The sequence below is a fragment of the Sylvia atricapilla genome, chromosome 1 (assembly GCF_009819655.1).
Source record: "Sylvia atricapilla isolate bSylAtr1 chromosome 1, bSylAtr1.pri, whole genome shotgun sequence".
Classification (NCBI taxonomy): Eukaryota; Metazoa; Chordata; class Aves; order Passeriformes; family Sylviidae; genus Sylvia; species Sylvia atricapilla.
In genome coordinates this window covers 13,274,382-13,291,794 of record NC_089140.1, presented here as the reverse complement: position 1 = coordinate 13,291,794, position 17,413 = coordinate 13,274,382, and the positions used below count along the sequence as shown (strand labels likewise).

The window sequence follows — 17,413 nt, the reverse complement described above, 5'->3', positions numbered from 1 at the left end:
ATTTCATAAGAGGCACCGAAAAGACTGAGTTTATGTGTAATTATGAAAGACATCATCTGGGGATGCCAACTGGACTGAAACAGATGAATGTTTTTAACTCACTAAACATGTCTCAACTCAGCAGCATGCTTATCTAAAACCCAAAATGATGGTTTAGGTATGCAAAAATTGAGAGATAAGGTAATGTTAAACCTTGCACGTTTGGGCTAGAGCAGTGAAGTTCTTGTGTTGCCTACAAAATTATTCTGAAAATAAACTGGTCAAGCTGTTTTCAAACTCAACCTTAAAATTTTGCTCCTGTCATCTATATTTAAATAAAGCTTTTATTAATCCTTTTATGAACAAGCTTAAAATCTCTTGACTCAAATACAAGTTACAAGATAAAACACATTTGTTTCCAGAAACTTTGGTGTCAGTGTTAATTTGTTTTCTGGAGAAAGAATCTGCTAATTCAGCATTCAGAAAATATTTTTTATTTTTTCTTTTTGTATTATGTAAGAGAATATTGCCTCAATTTTTTTGTCCTAAGATGTAATTAATTAATTCTTTTTATAAAGCACAGAAATGCTCCACATCTGAGATAGATTAGAAGTCACTCCAGTCAAAATCTATGCCGATGTGTCTCCTTTTTACTACACCTGGCGATAGTAGAAGCACCTGTGCTGTCTCCCACCACATAGAGACAGCTCCAAAGTAACACTTGAGACAATGACCTAGAGCACCATATTACAATTACTTTAAAAACCTCACTTCTTGAAGACATAAATCCATGTAAAAAAATCTAGATCTTAGCACAGTGGGATAAAACACCATAAATATGGAAGGAATATTTACTGTCCTTTATTGTTTATTGACCTTTATTCATCCTTAGCAAAATCCACATCAGAAAAACAGCACCACTTCTTGATGCATTTCCTAATTAACCATAGAAAGTTTCCTATACTTTCTAGATAGTATATGAATCCAATATTACTTAAGAAATTTAATAGACAGCAACAATCTGAGAGTTGGAGAGAAGCCTTTCGTAGAGTGAAAAACTAGAAAAAGAGTAAAACGCTCCCTCCAAAGGTTTTTTTTTCTTTAAAATTAGTTTTTGATATGTGGATTTTTAGTAGGTGATACTACACAATCTAAAAAAAAATACTGCAAATAGTATATATCTACATATGTATTTTTATATGCATGCAAATAAGTCTGGCAAAAATAGAACATTTAAACTTAATTTTTATCCTGTCAATCATAATTGCAGGCATAGCCATGAGGAAACTCTTTTCTGCAGCAGGCATTCAGTGTGTTCAAACTCTCAATGCTCTTAAATTCTATTCACTTCCAGTGGTAGAGTTTGTACCTTTTAAAATTATAGTTTGCTTGTTTGAGAGTGAACAGTCACCATGCCAACCCTGATGAACAACACAGGACATGAAATAGCCTGTGGATTTCTTGTCTCACTCTAACAGCTGGAAACCTAATTGGGGCAGAGGAAAACAAAACGTGGTAAAAACAACCATAGGAGTCAGGAGGGAAAACAAGAAACAAGCAGTATGAGTTTATGTAGAAACAAACATAGATACCCATCCATGCAGTGTTTCTACGCAATACATTAAAGAAAAAACATTCTTCAATTACCAGTCTGCTATATGCTTTCCCATTAAGAAGGTGGTTTCACAAGCCACTGAACTCTATTTTTGATGTTCATGATAACTATTCCTGAGTGTTTGTGAACTACACCACTTAAATCCCCTCAAACGTCAGTTTATTTTCTCTTGTAACGTATTCCTACAGTGTGGGATTAACAGACACAGGGGAGGCCTCCAGGCACCGAGAATGTAAATTAGCCTAATCTCAAGAAAACAAGATGAGCACTTAACCATAAATATTTTTTATAATCACATCAAACATGACATACCTGGTATTCAGTTTTATATCAATTAGTTGTTATGTCAGACCTACTTCTGAGGTTATCCAAAACCCAAACACGTAACATGATTTCTACTCTTCAGGCCTGAATAATATTTACAGACATTGATGTTATATCCAGCTCTACACTCATTCGAGACACATTATATAACTTTATTTTTTTATTTGACAAGCAGCAGTATCATGTTCGTCATTGTTTTTTTACATTTTAATGTAGATACAATTATTAGGTTATCTGTCATATTACAATATTTAGGTTTTTTGTGTGATTTTCTTTTTACTTTGTCTTAAGATACATTAAAAAACATCAACTGCAAACGTGAAAGGGGAGGGGGGAAAAAAAAAAGCATGGTACCCAACCAATTCTCCACATTTCAGCAATATTTCACTCATTCTTTTAGTAAAGTTTTAAGAAATGTCATAATGACATGAGCTTGAAATATCTATAGGCATTTTCATTGACGCTCATGACATGGCACTGGTGATGTTGTAAACAGCAGAAAAACAGGGGCTGCCAAGTGACCAATTATGGAGGCACAGGCCTGCCTCTTCTCCCACAGGAACACACCAAACAGTGACAGCAATGATCTCCTTACAATCATACCTGCAGGATAGCAACATCATGCTACATAACTGTATTCGTCTGCAGAGGCCTGGCTTCGCTCTATGTACTGTTTGTCTATCAGGACTTCAATACACTTCTTAATCATGCTGATACTTGGGTTAAACCTAGCTCTTGATTGGCTAATTACCTGCAAAAGAAAGACACAGTTTTTGTGTTATTTTTCTTTTTCACAGTTACAAATGACATCTAAATATTTGCTAAAGGCTTTAAGGCAAATACAGTATATTTTTCTTTTCAAGGCAGGATTAAATAACCCTGGAATAGTTAATTTATAACAACCAAGAAAGTATCTCTATGTATTAGTGTCAGGACACTGAAACTGACTGGTCAACTCACTGGTTACTTTGGCCACATTTCCCCAGATCTCCTCCTTCCTCTCGCCTGCTTCATTTGCCACAGTACAAATGAAGACAAATCTTTACGTTAAAAATTAATCTAATATTAACAAATTTCTTCACTACTATCACAGTGGAGTTCCCCTACCACTATTCTCTTTTCCTATACAATTGGAGAAAATCAGGATGAACTTCGTCTTCAGTAACTGAAGACAGACCTACAATTCAGTGAGTTCCATCTACCTACGCTGGAACTTTTTAATACAAGTAATAAAAAGTTATTTATTGTAAAAACAAATCTATATTTGCATTGTGGAAGAAATTGCCACTTCAGGCAAAACTTCAGATGTCTCACAGTAGTCCTCGGTTTTGCCCATTCTCTTGTAGAGAAGGGGAAGATACTGTGTGTAATAACAGAACGTGCAGATCTGTAAGTAGGAAAATTTTTCAAACAAAATATCTTACTACTCAAGTGTCACAATACATTTTGCCTGTAGTTTCTTATTTCTTCTGTAAAGAAAATTATTTTTATTTCAGCTGAATTTTCAGTTGTCTTTACAACTTCTCATGGCTGGCTTTGTCCCAGCTCTAGAGTTTGCTGGGGCCCTCTGTGAGCCAACAGAACTCACCAGGTGGAACTCACCCAGCAAAGCAAACAAAGAGCTCAAAAGAGTGAGTTTTGTTGGGCTAAGAGCCAAAGGTCTGGTACGTTTCACAGCAGTCAGTACAAGCGAGGAGAAACTGGGTGCTAACAAGCTGATAGATCTGCTCGGATTTCACCTAACTTAGCCCTCCACTGAAGCTGTTGATCATCACCACACTTCATATATTTACTTAAGACAGAGAGAACAAAAGAGAATTTTGTATTGGTATCGTATTGGTACTGTATTGTTGTTCTGGCTTCTTTTTTTATCAAGGACAGTACAAGTAAGAAGGATAGACAGAAACACCTGATGGTCAGAATAAAAATTTTCAAGGAATGACTGCTCTGATGTCTTCCCTTCACTACTCTTCCATACTTACACACTTTATAGGAAAAGCTACCTTGTCCTGCATGCAACTGTAACATTGAGCTAGGATTGAAATTATCAGGGTGTATCTAATACAATTAACAGTTCCATAAAGACCACATGCTCACATATACAGGTCTATCAAGGGCCTGGCGTATTTTCTTGGGACACCTCATCTTAAATGAAATGTGTGGTGCTCTAGTCTAAGTGTTAGAATCAGAGCTAACTATGTTAGGGCTAGGAGTCTCAAATATCTCTCTAATGGTATAATCCTGCCCTTATAGCTAAGAAGAAAATATTAACTATTCATAGTAAACACGCTCCTTTCAGAAAGATTTGTTCTTACTCAAGAAGTCAAACAGCACATTTTAATTGATACATTACAGATAAGAATATAAACAGCATGATAAGAATAACAATGGCACCAGAATTAGGAACAATATCAAAATTATACTCTTCACTTAGTTTTTACCTGAGTAACCATAAAAATATTCACCTTTCTTGGAAAATTGAAGAAAAAGGCCCTAATGTTACTATTCTGCAAGAACAAAACACAGCAGGGGCATAGTAGTGGCCCTTCCCTTACACAAAGGAAGAAGCAACCAGAAAGGATCTGTCTCCAAAACATAAAAATTTGTAATCTATTTCACCCTTAAAAACTGGTGTCAAGCAAAGTACATTTCAAGAATTTTTTCTAATAATTTGACAGTGGGCAGAAAAAAGTATTTTCGAAGATGAAAGGGCTTTTTCTAGTTTTTATTGCAAATTCTCACATGATTTCATCATAATTGCATGGATGATTTAAATAATAGGAAACTAAATAAAGATTTCAGGAAAAATCTGGATCTATGCTACTCGTCTTTCAGATATGCAAAATCAGATTTCTCAAATTAAGCTTGCTTTCAGACTATTTGTATATAAACACTTCTTCAATATCCAAAACCTTTAAGAGGTCTCACACTGCATCTTCTGAGCTTACAAACTCTCTGTTGCTACTAGTATTTTTTTAAGAAATAAAAATTAAGTAGTGAGTGTGGTAAACCGTTTCCTCTACCACCACCAATTACGCAATGTCTCTCCTCCTCTATGCTCAAAATAGTTGAATAAAGCAGGAATCTTTATTCCCCCTTCCACCAGTCTTCTCTGAGGCCATCCAACACGGCGCAGAGATGCAAGAATGAATTAAACTGAAGAAACAGCTTTGAAGGGTTGAGAAAAGTAAAACTGGGAACTGGTTGGAATGAACAAATGTCAGGCTGGAATGAGAAATACAATTAGGCAGGCAACCAGCAGATGGAAAAGTGGGAGAAAAACTAAAGAAATAGCACTTCCTTCCAAGCCGGCCTGTGATAGTTCACAGGTCATTAATCTGGAATCTAAAAAATCTAGACAACTGTACCACTTCGTGGAAAAGGGAGATTAAAAAGTGCATGCCTCTATACTCAAACAACTTTTAAAATTTAAACCATGAGTTATACTAAAATAACGATTAAAGCACAAAATTGGCTAAGTGCTTCTGTGGAAATTCCATACTACAATATCCCTATTCAGGTTTTCAGCTGAACCCTAAGCTCTGGCAATGATTTTTATAGGATACAACATCTCTTGGCGTAGAACCAGCTAACAGGAAAGAGCACGAACTTAATGCTTTGGTGCTAAGACACATTTAGAAGATTGAGGGATCCCAGCTAGTGCTCCAGTTCAAAACAGACCCCAGGGAAATCCTCACTAATTTCGCCAGAGTGCTGGTTTCCACATGGCTGAGTTTTGTAGTCTGATGTTTTACGCTACTATCCTGAAGATTTTCATGAAATCAAACTCAAGGACTCTCTCTTACCTCCTGAATAAGAGCATTATGTCGCAGCACTTTCCGTGCTTTCATGATACGGACTATAGCAGCTTGAAGATACATTTTCCTGTCTTCATCTACAGCACTTCGGGTCTGCTCCATCTCCTGCAACACAGGGACAACAGTAATGCTCAAAAATACAGTAAGACCAATAAAGACTGCACAAAAGTATCTTGAATCTATACTTTTTACTTTATTACAAGTCGTGATCTTGAATCTATACTTTTTACTTTATTAAAAGTGGTGAATTAATACTAAAATGCCAGTGTAGTTCAATTCCAGGGAAAACATGTCCATAAATCAAGGATACCAGGTTTCATGGAAGTCAGTAGGAAGGTAGGAGAGAGGCATCTAAACCAGCATTTTTTCTAGGGAGAAAAGCAAGCAGAATTGACTATAATATGTTGAGTTTGGCAGCACATACCTATCTTGTACAAAATCCTGTGTTCTAGGAGATACACTTGAGAACATGGATTAACACAGGAATTGACTTCAGTTGCCAAAGGATACAAAACCATAGGAAAACAGTTGATTGGTTCCGCTGTTCTTGCAATAAGTTGCTTTTATAAACACCAGCAACAAAAAAGTCTCATGAGACAGACTAAACAGCAATATTACCATTTTGTTTATCTTTTTTCTTCTACTTTCTCGTTCCCTATTTCAACTTCTCTTGCCTATATTTTAAGTACAAAGAAATTCGTGTTGCTTAAGCTTTAAACCTACAAAATTTCTTTTGTAAATCTTAGGGAATCTGATATATGCTTACACCAAACTAACACAGTAAATTCCATTTTAGAAAACAAGCTTTCTAAGCTATTCAGGCAAGAAACACCAAAGAATACTTGCCTGTGGCGTGTCTTTCTGCATTGATGTGGTAATTTTAAATTTTGTTCGTTTACTGCTGAAGCTCATATTTAATGAAAACGTAGACTCTGTCTCTATATCTTCCTGCAATAGAGAAGAGTTTTTAAAAATCAGGAATGGAACCAGAAAATAGCAACAATGAAAAGACACAGTTAGGGTCTTAAATACACAGAAAAAAATTCAGATTTGTAGTTGGAAATTCTAAAATGTCACTTGAACTAGGTCAATTTTTAAAGCTAGTTTAACTGACCTGGAAATCAAGTCTATTTCAGAAAACACTATGAAGAACTCTGCCATACAAGAATTTTATTAACAAGCAATTTTTCTTTTAATACTTCGATAGCTTATCTTAGTTGCAATCTCTATTTAAAGTAATTTTCTCCCTGCAAATAAAGTAGTATTTGCATTTATTTGTGACAGGACTTGAAAGGGGAGCTGCTGCTTTCATAATTTTTACAGAAGTTGTCTTCCAGAATTTAAGGAAAAGCATTTAAGCATTTTGTTATGTTATAGCAGAAACAGCTGACAAACTACAACTTCTGCAGTGCACATCTATCTCCAGACCTCTAATTTTTTTCCTGTCAGAATCTCAAGTCTTTTCTACATATATATATATATATATATATATATATATATATATATATATATATATATATATACATGTATATATTTTTTCCCTGCAGTATAAACACCTTTACATTCAACACAGCATGACTGGACAGATCTCTGTGGTTTCCAGGCAAGCATCTGTACAAGTATCACCAATTTCCATCAGAATAAAGTTACTGGGATTCTGAGACCTTGGAATCTTGCCAAGCTGTCTAAAGCACAGGACTTTAGTAAACACAGAAAATACTTATCTAAATATGCACTCAAACCAATATTCATTTTAATTTTATATCTTGCAACAAATAGTCTTTGTTACAATTTATACAAAATCCAGGACACCAGGCATAGCATCGAAAATATAACATGAAAGGGGAAAGACCGAGAGCTTCAAAAATAATATGCTAACAAAATTTGGGCTAACATTAACTTTTAACATTATTCTTCTGACATGGTTGAATATAAACCAAAGTAAATTGTGCATTGAGCATGAACTCAAAAAGCATGATTCTAATGAACCAACGAACAGTTTGCCCAAAGCTTCTCATGCTCTTTCCCCTATACCCATTCAAAAAATGAACAAATAAGCAAAAGCAAACTACAACATTTACGACGCTGTACTTTTCTGTTTGGCTTAGATACAGGTAAAGAGAAGTTTGTGTATTGAATTCCACTGCTTAAGCCACTAAAGCTCACTTGTTTATTTAATAAGTAAGCTGATAGACTGTCTACAGATCTGCTATCACATTGCTGGATGGAGTGCAAAGAAAACAGAAATAGTAAAGATACTTGGATACAATAATCTGGAAGGTAAAGAACTGGAAGATGCAGTGGTAAACAATAAAAAGTAAAAACAGGTTGAAAGTCTATATTATTCCTTCTTCTATGACATAAGCTTTAAGAAACTGGGTGAACCTTATCCAACGGACATAAATAAATGTAAATCCTTTAAATAACAGGCAACATTCTAAGATTATTAAAGGTCTCACTGTTTCCTGTAATAGCTCCCAGTGTTTTATTTGACCCATGGTTTAACAGACATCTTCCCAGCAATTGTTCCAACCTGAGCTCATTTCTAGGTATTGGAAGCATGTCCTATGCTTCAGCCAAGCATCAGATCTTCCTTGTGATCTCACCTTCCATTTTCTAAAATTTTCCTGGTTAAAAACAAAAGCAGCTATCAGAGCAGCTTTGGATTTCTTTTTGTAAGCGAAGTGAACAGCTAATCTGAGCCTCTTCTGTCTGATACTGTCTGCATAGTGGGCTTTCTGGATGAGCTGGAAGCACATGCTAATGTCTGTATGGGATGCACAGGCACTTCTCGGGTGTTCCTTACTTAACCGAGTAAAGTCTGTGCTCTTTGCTGTATGGGCAAAAAGGTTTCACATAGGCTATACAGAAGGATAGAGAGAGAGTCAGAAAAAGAAGTATTAACCATTGCCTTAATCACAAACAAAACTCAGATATTACTGGAATTCCAAGAAACTCATGGAATGGTAAGTCTGGCAAATTGCAGCAAAAACCCTCTCGCTGAAGTCCTTCTTGCTCCTGTAATCTGTCAGCAAGGAAGAACATGGTTGCTGTTGCTTTCAGTCTCTTAATTCCACAAATATTTTCTTAGGATCACTGTAAGACTCTGGTTTACTACCTGGGCTCCTTCCCATGATTCAGTACAACTTTGATAGTAAGGCAACAGAAACAATACAGTTCCTGCATTATTTTCATGCTGCTATAGGCAGAGAAAGCCTGTATGACAGGCACTCTACTTCCTGCTGTCTTTTCCTTATCAGTAGAGATTTAAAATATTTCACAAGGGTCAAAATAAAACTTAGAAAAATAAAAGTGAACAATGAATATTAAAAAAAGTCCTCAACAAATATCAGAATGACAAGACTGAAAACATGACACTTTTTTGTATCATTATGGCATACCTTGTCTGAGTCATGGTTGATCATTTTGACATCAAGCAAAGATTTGATGGTTTTAGTCAGTTCCTTCTCATTCATTTGTGTACTGTCCTGAAGCTCCTTGTAACTGACAGTCTCGCTGTTGTTGAAGGCAAGCAACACTGCCATTTGGTATGTTGTGACCATGGCTACATAAGGTTTGCACAAATAATTCATTTTTACTTCACCTGTAATGACACAAGTAGTATTCTATAAACTGATGAAAGGTGCTGAAAAGTCATCTGAAGCTTAACTACTAGAGCTCCTCCTACATTTCTGGACATTCAACCCAAGTCTGTATTTAACACCTGAAATGGAACAATGACAACTGATGCTGTGAATTTACACATTTACAGTGTGGCCTACAACACCCTCTTGCCCCTGATTAAATATGAATACAAGACAAATAGTGCAATATAATGATTAAAAAAAAGGAAATTCCAAGTAGCCTCAACACATTGCAATGCATAAACATCTATTAACAGCTTACACAAAATCTCAGAATAGTGATTAAGGAGAAAGTTGAAATTTAAAGGAAAGATTTAAAAACAAAGTAAAACGTTCATCAAAAATTTTTCATATCCTTGCATTCTTTAAATTCTCATGAAAAACAAAAAGCACCGAAGAAATCTACCTGAAATCAGATTTAGATTTTCTGTGCAAAGGTGAGTGTGTGTTAACAACAACCTATTACCAGAACTAGACTTTCATCACGTTACATTGTTGTAGGCTAGTAAGGTTTTTCAACTCCATGTGATATCTTGCACTGCTCTGTGGTTAAAGCCTGATACTGGAAGCACTTAAAATAAAACAAGACTGACTGACACTTACTAAAATAAACTATAATTTAATATACATCTTCTAAGCTATTTTTAACATATATTCCTATACAGTTAATATAAGCATGCATTCATGTAGATACTCACATACCTGAGTAAAATAGTATAATGTGTTCTTAAAATTATTTAGTATTTATGTAAGGAACACGTATACTACAGAAATAATTCCAGGGCAATTGTTATTAACTGAGCAGTTCTGCAGCGCTTTTCTGCAGTTAAGAACATATACCTCTAGTTTTACTTGGATTTAATAAATCACAAGTTTACAGAACATAGATTTTAGAAAATCCAAGTAGCAAATAATAATTTATAAAACAAAATAGGTCTGTTGATATTGTATGCAAAATAATGTTTTGACTCCCCATTTTTTTGTCATTTGAAAAGAACTTTTAGCAAGTAACTGTTAAGACCATAAGTTTAGCAAAGCACTTATTTTTTTACCTGTACAAAGATAATGTAACCAAGTAAGCTTCCTTCCACTAAAATGCTGACTGTAAAATAATTCAAACTGCAAAACAAAATGAACACCAATTAGTCACACACACAACTACTACTCACAACAGTTTATCATCACCCTACCAACCTAATGAAGAAATACTGGTTTTAGGTCCATCACACTGGATGCAAACACTGCAGATGAATTCATGACAGCATTTTCCTTTAGAAGATTGAGTGAAGACTGAATCCTAATTTAAGGTCTACCTCTGGTAATGAGAACAACTTAAGTAAATTTGAAGAATCTTTCCCTAAAATGGGATCAAACTCCTTAAATCCCAGAATGCCAACACTGTGTACACACACTAATTTGGCTTATTCTGGTTTAGTCCGGCAATTACGATTAGCACTGAAAAAAACCACATAAACAGGGACTTTTGATCTCTTTAAGAATTAGGTGTTTCTCCACCCACAAGCTTGCACAGTATGAAATCCAGTATTTGTAAACCACTCAGATAAATACACATTTACAGGAAGTTCCAGCAGTCTCAGAAAAAGCTGGTGAAGAGGTTGCCCAGTTACAGAGGCACACACACACTTTGGAGTGCAATTGCTAAACTTCTTCTTTTCCCCCTAAATCCTTGCCAGAATCCCAAGAGAACTCTCTCCATGCGTGAAATGATCAAATTGGACATTAAATAAAGACATCATCAGACAATTTACAAAGACTCCCCTGTTTGAGATCATGTTCTGTTTCTTTAGGGAATTCTAATTTACAGCACTGATCTCTAGCGAGGTGACATATGAATAACTTTTCTCCTTTAAAATGGCAAAATGGTGAAATTAGCCAAGCAACCCAGACTCTGAGTTGCTTCTGCTACACAATTCTGTACCAATTTTCCAACTGAAGCACAACTGACAATACTCCTATTTTAAACCCACAAAGACAACAAAATCTCATCAGTCACCCGGCCATCCTATAGTCAGGGTTGGAAACTATTATATTGCTAAAACCAAATGCCACATAAGTGGAAATTGAAGCTGAATAAGTACTCCTAATACTCAATAGTAATACAAGAAAAAGACTCTTCACTACAGAAAAAGAGATTTGCCATTATACCTTATATCAAATAACAATTTAAGGTATAAAAACGGCTATAAAAGTATCTTATGTCTAATAACACAAAATTTGTATTGCCTAAATTGTACTTCACCAGTAGATACTCCTTTAGCAAAGACCAACAAAAACGTTTTGTATTTTAACAAACATTGTACAGGTAATGTTTAGAATACAAGACTATAATCAAAAGCAACAAAATACCTCTACGAAGCAAAAAAAATCATGTAAGAAGAAAATATTTGGCTAAAGCAAAGTCTTTACTGCTTTGAGAAATCATAAAATGAGCTTTAGAGAAGTTTGCAGGAAGCTTGACTTTGAACAGCTTCTATGAAACAGGGAACAAGACACTGTAATTGCATCTTAATATGTTATTAAGATGGTTCATATTTAATATTAGAATCAGAATCTTCTTTTATCTAAAGAGATAAAGGAGATGGTTTTGAAGCGAAGAACCAACCTAGCTCATTTGCTTGCACTTAGTAGCATCTCCCTCAGCAATCATAAAGTGCAGAAAAGAGATGTGAAAAAGCTACAAAAATGCATCCATAAATTCAGTAAAGTATTTGGGTGACCTGTCCACATTGCACATAGACTGGAAACATGATAGCCATAATTTACAATCAAAATGAAGCAGCTCAAATTTTTCTCTGTTAGAGTGATGATTTTTCATTTGGACTTATTTTACATTTTCCACATGTTTACAGGAAGCCTCCTACTAACCTACCATCTGTACACTTTTTTCCAGTTCCTGAGGAATTGCAAATGTTGAAGAAGGAGCCTGAGTTAGAGGCCATGCACCAGCCTAAAAGTATGGGGAAAAATAAAAGCATTAACATTTCATACAACACGTATATTAAGAAAAAAATAACACCCTTAAGTAGATGTATAGTGCACATTATGTCAAAAGACAATCAACTGACTCAGGAAGTTTTACTGATAATTTTTTACTGTACCTTCTGCATTCCCCACTGAGGTATTAATTGAGACTAAAATCTTATATCACTATTATTTAGGGACGTAGTGGTTTGATTTTACAAAGAAACACTAGGAAAGTAAGTAATTCCACAATGATCACAAGCCATCAGTTTCCAAATAAAGAAGTATTCATAATTAGAAAAATTGTATATTTCTTATCAGAACATAAAAAAACAAATACAAACAACTCAGCAGCAATAAACATACATTAGTACCTGTAGAACATATATCTGAAAACTAATTCCCAAATCAATGATTGTGTCCTGGTTTTTGATGAAGTTGTTGAATTTATTGTTGAGATCAGCACTAACACTCATGTCTGTATACATTCGATGGAGCTTGCTGGTAAATTCATAACCACAGGCTTGCTGTGAAGAAATATTTTAACAGGTTTTAAAGTGAAAACAGTACTCATCATATAAACTATGTTCTATCACTAATAAAATATGAAAATCTAGTCAGCAGAAGTGTTGCTATATTTACAGAAAACACTAGTTACAATAAAAAAACACTGTAAAACAAAATTATCACCTTTATCTTAGTTTCACCTAATATACATTAATCTATATGAAAAATACTGTTTTATGAAATTAAAAGATAGACATGTTTATGAAAGTCCTTGGTACTTTTAATGTTAACATGAATTACTTGAACACAGCTAATAAAAATCTCATAAAAATCTCAAATGCCTAGGTGATACTCAGCCTTTTCTCTTTCACAGACTACCAAAAAACTAGCTTTTCAGCTATTGGAAACAGATTTACTGATTGCTAAGTTATCTCTGGCACCCTCTGCTGCTGCCTCTCAACACTACAGCCTCCTACATTTGTTTCTTTTGTGTTAGAAGAGTATTACCTTACCTTTAGTTTATTTATCATTGCTTCTTCAGAATCCATAGACATAGACAAACCATGAATTAACCTTTTTGCCAACATTCTGGCATAGAACTGCATTAAAAAAACAGAGATGAGGATTTTAAGAGGCATAACCACATTCTTCAAGTATGCTTTAAACATGACATTTTAATCATTATTGAACAGGAAAAGTTACCTTTTGGAATACATCTTTGTCATCAATGTATTTGAAAACAGTAATGAAACTCGTAAGCTTGTCTTCTACTTCATTCTCTGTCATTCCTTTTGCTGATTTCTTTAACAAGTTGTCACAGTATTTGGCCAGCTCAAATTAAAAAAAGAAAAATCAAACCCAAACCTACTTGTCAAGCTTGAAAACAAACATATGCCAAGGTATTTCCAAATTTCCACAACAGTTCAAACACACAATAAGTCACAGTCTCACGTTCTGTACAAGGGCTCTATTCCTGGGCAAACGATACATTCTACATCCACAGACACATTCTAAATCCACAGAAAGTATCAAAAATTAGAACCATGCAATTTTGCACACTCACAAAAAGTGTGCAGCTTAAGCTATTACTACTGAAATACACACCTTGAGTGTCACCCAGTGTGAGAACTGGACTGGGCTCTATGGCAATTCATTTGATGGTTATACACAAGAATTAACACTTTCTGTGTGCGTCACTTACCAACTCAGGTGCTTTGCAGATCGACTTGGGCTCCCGATAGTTAACTACTGATGTCAAAGCCTACATAAAAACATGGAGCAAAGAGAAAAATTTTCATTACCTAAATATTTTTCTTTTATGAAATTTGAAGAAATCAAAAAAATCCTCAGGGCAAAGACTATCTGAGATCCTATAAAACTGAACTACACAAAAGGGGATTAAAAAAATGAAACAATAAAACGTTTAAACTATTGCTCTATGAGAATTTTGTTGTTAAACATCTTTAAGTTGAGAATTTAGTAAAACTGGAAAAGGTAGAGGAAAACAAATAATTACAGAAAACCAAAGAACAAATTATGTTCTGATTAGAAACTTCACAAAAGTATGAAGATTTTGGTATATGACAATAATATGGTCAAAAACCCCTGAATATGATGAAAAATGAAAGAGATAGTAACAGTTTAGAAATGAATAAAAGATTATCATAATAATGGAGTTTCTAAACTACATGTCACATTTAAATTAGTGTTGTAAACTAACAGTGAACCAAAAATACTGCATGACCATAGTTCACAGGAATTACAGTTCCTCTGTAGAAGGAAAATCTTGTTATTATTATAAAGACAAACTGACAAGGAACTGTTCTGTACAATACCACATGATTCCAAAATTTGCTAATAGGTCCCTAGAATTCCTCTGAGAAAAGAATGCACGACTTGACAAGAAATAGGAAACTCTTTAAAGCCTGAAGCATTCTTTTGCAATAATAGTGGAAGCAGCAATAGCGATTTAGATATCCATCATCAAAAATTAACAGCAAAATAATGCTTAAAGTATTTACTGTAAGAAAGATCAATGAAGTGAAGAATGGATGTATTTAAGAAAAAGTACATTGTCGATGTGCCAGCAAATGAAGTTGTCAGTCTCGTGTTACTCCATCTTCTGGTACATTACATTAATTACAATGGAGAGAGAAATGCATTTAGCATTATAGAATTTGTTTTAAAATGCTAAATAATTATTTTATCAATGTCACAAATACAGGTGGGCAACTACTATTAGTGCCATCACTGGTACTGCCTCCATTATGCCTTTTCAGGTTAACCTTGACTGAAAATCATCAAAGCTTAGACTCTAACATCAACTACAAACTGCAACTACTGCACACATCACAAAAGAGCAATGAACTGTATGTATGTATCTGAAAAGAAATTAAAGAAAGGAAAGATATTTACTAATTATAATTAATAATTAGTAATATTAAAATTTATGATCATTAGAACTGTTATCCTTAATACCTGCATGGCTATGCATTTCAAATTTAAGAGCAGCAAGCCTCTTTCCCTATTTTTATTATTTAAATTTAAGTGCAGCTCTCTCCTGGAAAAAGTTGGCTATTGCGGCAGTGATTGAAGGAATAATAAGTTTCCATATATTCTTTGTAGTCAGCTTTAAAATTCTAAACAAAGATTCTGTGGAAGTAATACTGAGAGCATTCAGAGACAAACATTATCTCAGCAAGCAGATTCAAGTTCAAATGCATGTAAGAATTACCAAACCTCCCTAACCCCATCAGTTGCCTATTTATTATCTGCACTTACATTTGCACTGAATGGATCAGCACCATTTTTGTGTTTTGAAATATGATGAAAAGAAAGGTCCTTCTTTCAGAAAACAAATATTAAAGTGGTATCCTTTAATATATCTTTTCCCTTACACTGGATTGTCTTTTGCTCCATTCCATTTCTAAACTAGAAAGACTGCGTATGAACTATCTTTGAACACATGTTGATGCCATGAAGTTTAGGTGAGCCTGAATGAGGGCCCTGGATTTTTATTTTCCAATGGTTTGTTTACCTAAGTAAAAATTACCTTGTCAAGGGCACTCATAAAGTGTTGATCACCATTCAATACAGTGTTGATCAGTTGAACAAATTTACTATGTACTTCCAAAACTGACTCCACAAACTGAGTTGGCATCTAAACAGGGTGGATAAAACAGAAAGCAAGTTAGTGAGAGAAGTGGTAGTATCTAACACAAACATATGTACATTAGTTGTAGGTTTTTTTACTAATTACTCTTTTTTGAGGAAGTTAATACTACAGTGATTTTTGAGAGGATGGATTCTGCATTGCTGTACTCTCACACTATGATGCTTAGGGCATGTTTTGCAAATAGAAAGTCTAGGCTACATTTACAGTCCTACTACCCAACCTAGATGAGTCTGTACTGCTCACATGCCATCTAATTTTTCCCTAAAACTCTTCATTAGCCTTTTTAAAGATGATTAATGCTAGCATAAATCCAGCAATCAAGCAACTGATACAATAAACTGCTGCTTCTTCTACACAGTGACTTAGATTTTCCTACACAGGACAGTTAGCAATTAAATTTTGTGCAGTACATTCCAGCACCACATTCTGCATAGAAATGTCTGACATGAGCTGGAAGAGTCCCTACACAGACAAGCTGGCAGGCACAAGTGTAACAGTGTGCAAGGCACTGGCTCTGCAGCATAACTCCCTAGGTACATTCTCAGGTCACACATTAAAAACGTTTCAAAGTGCGTAATTTATATAATAGAATGAGTATTTCACACTTTGAAATTGTCTACATAAGGTTGTGAATTGTCACCACCCTCATGGGTCTGTATTTATTTCCCTGTGTAGACACTATCAGTTTGAAAGAGTGAGTTCAATAAACCTAAACATAATTTGAAAGCAAACTACTACTACAGACTTCAGACCCTTTTCAGTATGCACATGGGAGTCACAGACTAATAAGCATTCCTGTGCAGTCTGTAACAGAGTGAATGTACAACAGCTTGTGTTTATGTGTTATTATAGACAGAAACAATGGACAGCTAAAGTCACTATCCTAAAGTGAGCACAGATCTAGACATGGAGGAATACAATGTCAAATGAAAGCCCCTGAAGAGCAATGCTGGAAAAACAAAAATGGAATGGAGTAATTTAAATGGACATGAATGGAAAAAAAGTTTAACCCACTTCAGTAAAATAAATAAAGTAATAATATTTTCAGAAACTACATGACAATACAAAGCAAAATTACTACAAAGCTATTATGAAAACCACCAGATTGAAATCAGGACAGTCTTTACAAAATGGGATCACTGGCTTCTAATATACGAGAAAAGCAAATGTCACTGACTTAAGAGAAATTCGGGGAAAAAATGCATACATGGAACAAAAAGTCCTACTTGCCCTGGCAGTGTTAAGCAAACAACAATGAGAAATATCTAGCTGCAGTTGTTTCTGGTTAGATCACAACAATTACAACAATCAGCTCTCACGATAGATAAACCAGCAGAGCTAACCGTGCTGATGACAAGTTACAACTTAT

The 17,413-nt window shown here is 34.8% G+C and overlaps 1 protein-coding gene across 7 annotated transcripts in view; it reads right to left on the bottom strand.

Annotated features, from left to right (window-relative positions):
* Positions 1–2,049: 2,049 nt before the first annotated feature.
* The window catches only part of CUL2 (cullin 2), a 49,619-nt gene continuing 34,255 nt past the window's right edge, over positions 2,050–17,413 (bottom strand). For all 7 annotated transcript variants that reach the window (XM_066314902.1, XM_066314927.1, XM_066314910.1 and 4 more), the window contains 11 exons: positions 15,922–16,029; positions 14,071–14,130; positions 13,572–13,700; positions 13,382–13,468; positions 12,737–12,889; positions 12,271–12,348; positions 10,433–10,499; positions 9,138–9,340; positions 6,583–6,684; positions 5,725–5,841; positions 2,050–2,669 (listed from right to left, as the gene is read on the bottom strand). In XM_066314902.1, the coding sequence (XP_066170999.1) occupies positions 2,538–2,669; positions 5,725–5,841; positions 6,583–6,684; positions 9,138–9,340; positions 10,433–10,499; positions 12,271–12,348; positions 12,737–12,889; positions 13,382–13,468; positions 13,572–13,700; positions 14,071–14,130; positions 15,922–16,029 (1,236 nt within the window). In that variant the 3' untranslated portion in view covers positions 2,050–2,537. The remainder of the gene's footprint in view (positions 2,670–5,724; positions 5,842–6,582; positions 6,685–9,137; positions 9,341–10,432; positions 10,500–12,270; positions 12,349–12,736; positions 12,890–13,381; positions 13,469–13,571; positions 13,701–14,070; positions 14,131–15,921; positions 16,030–17,413) is intronic.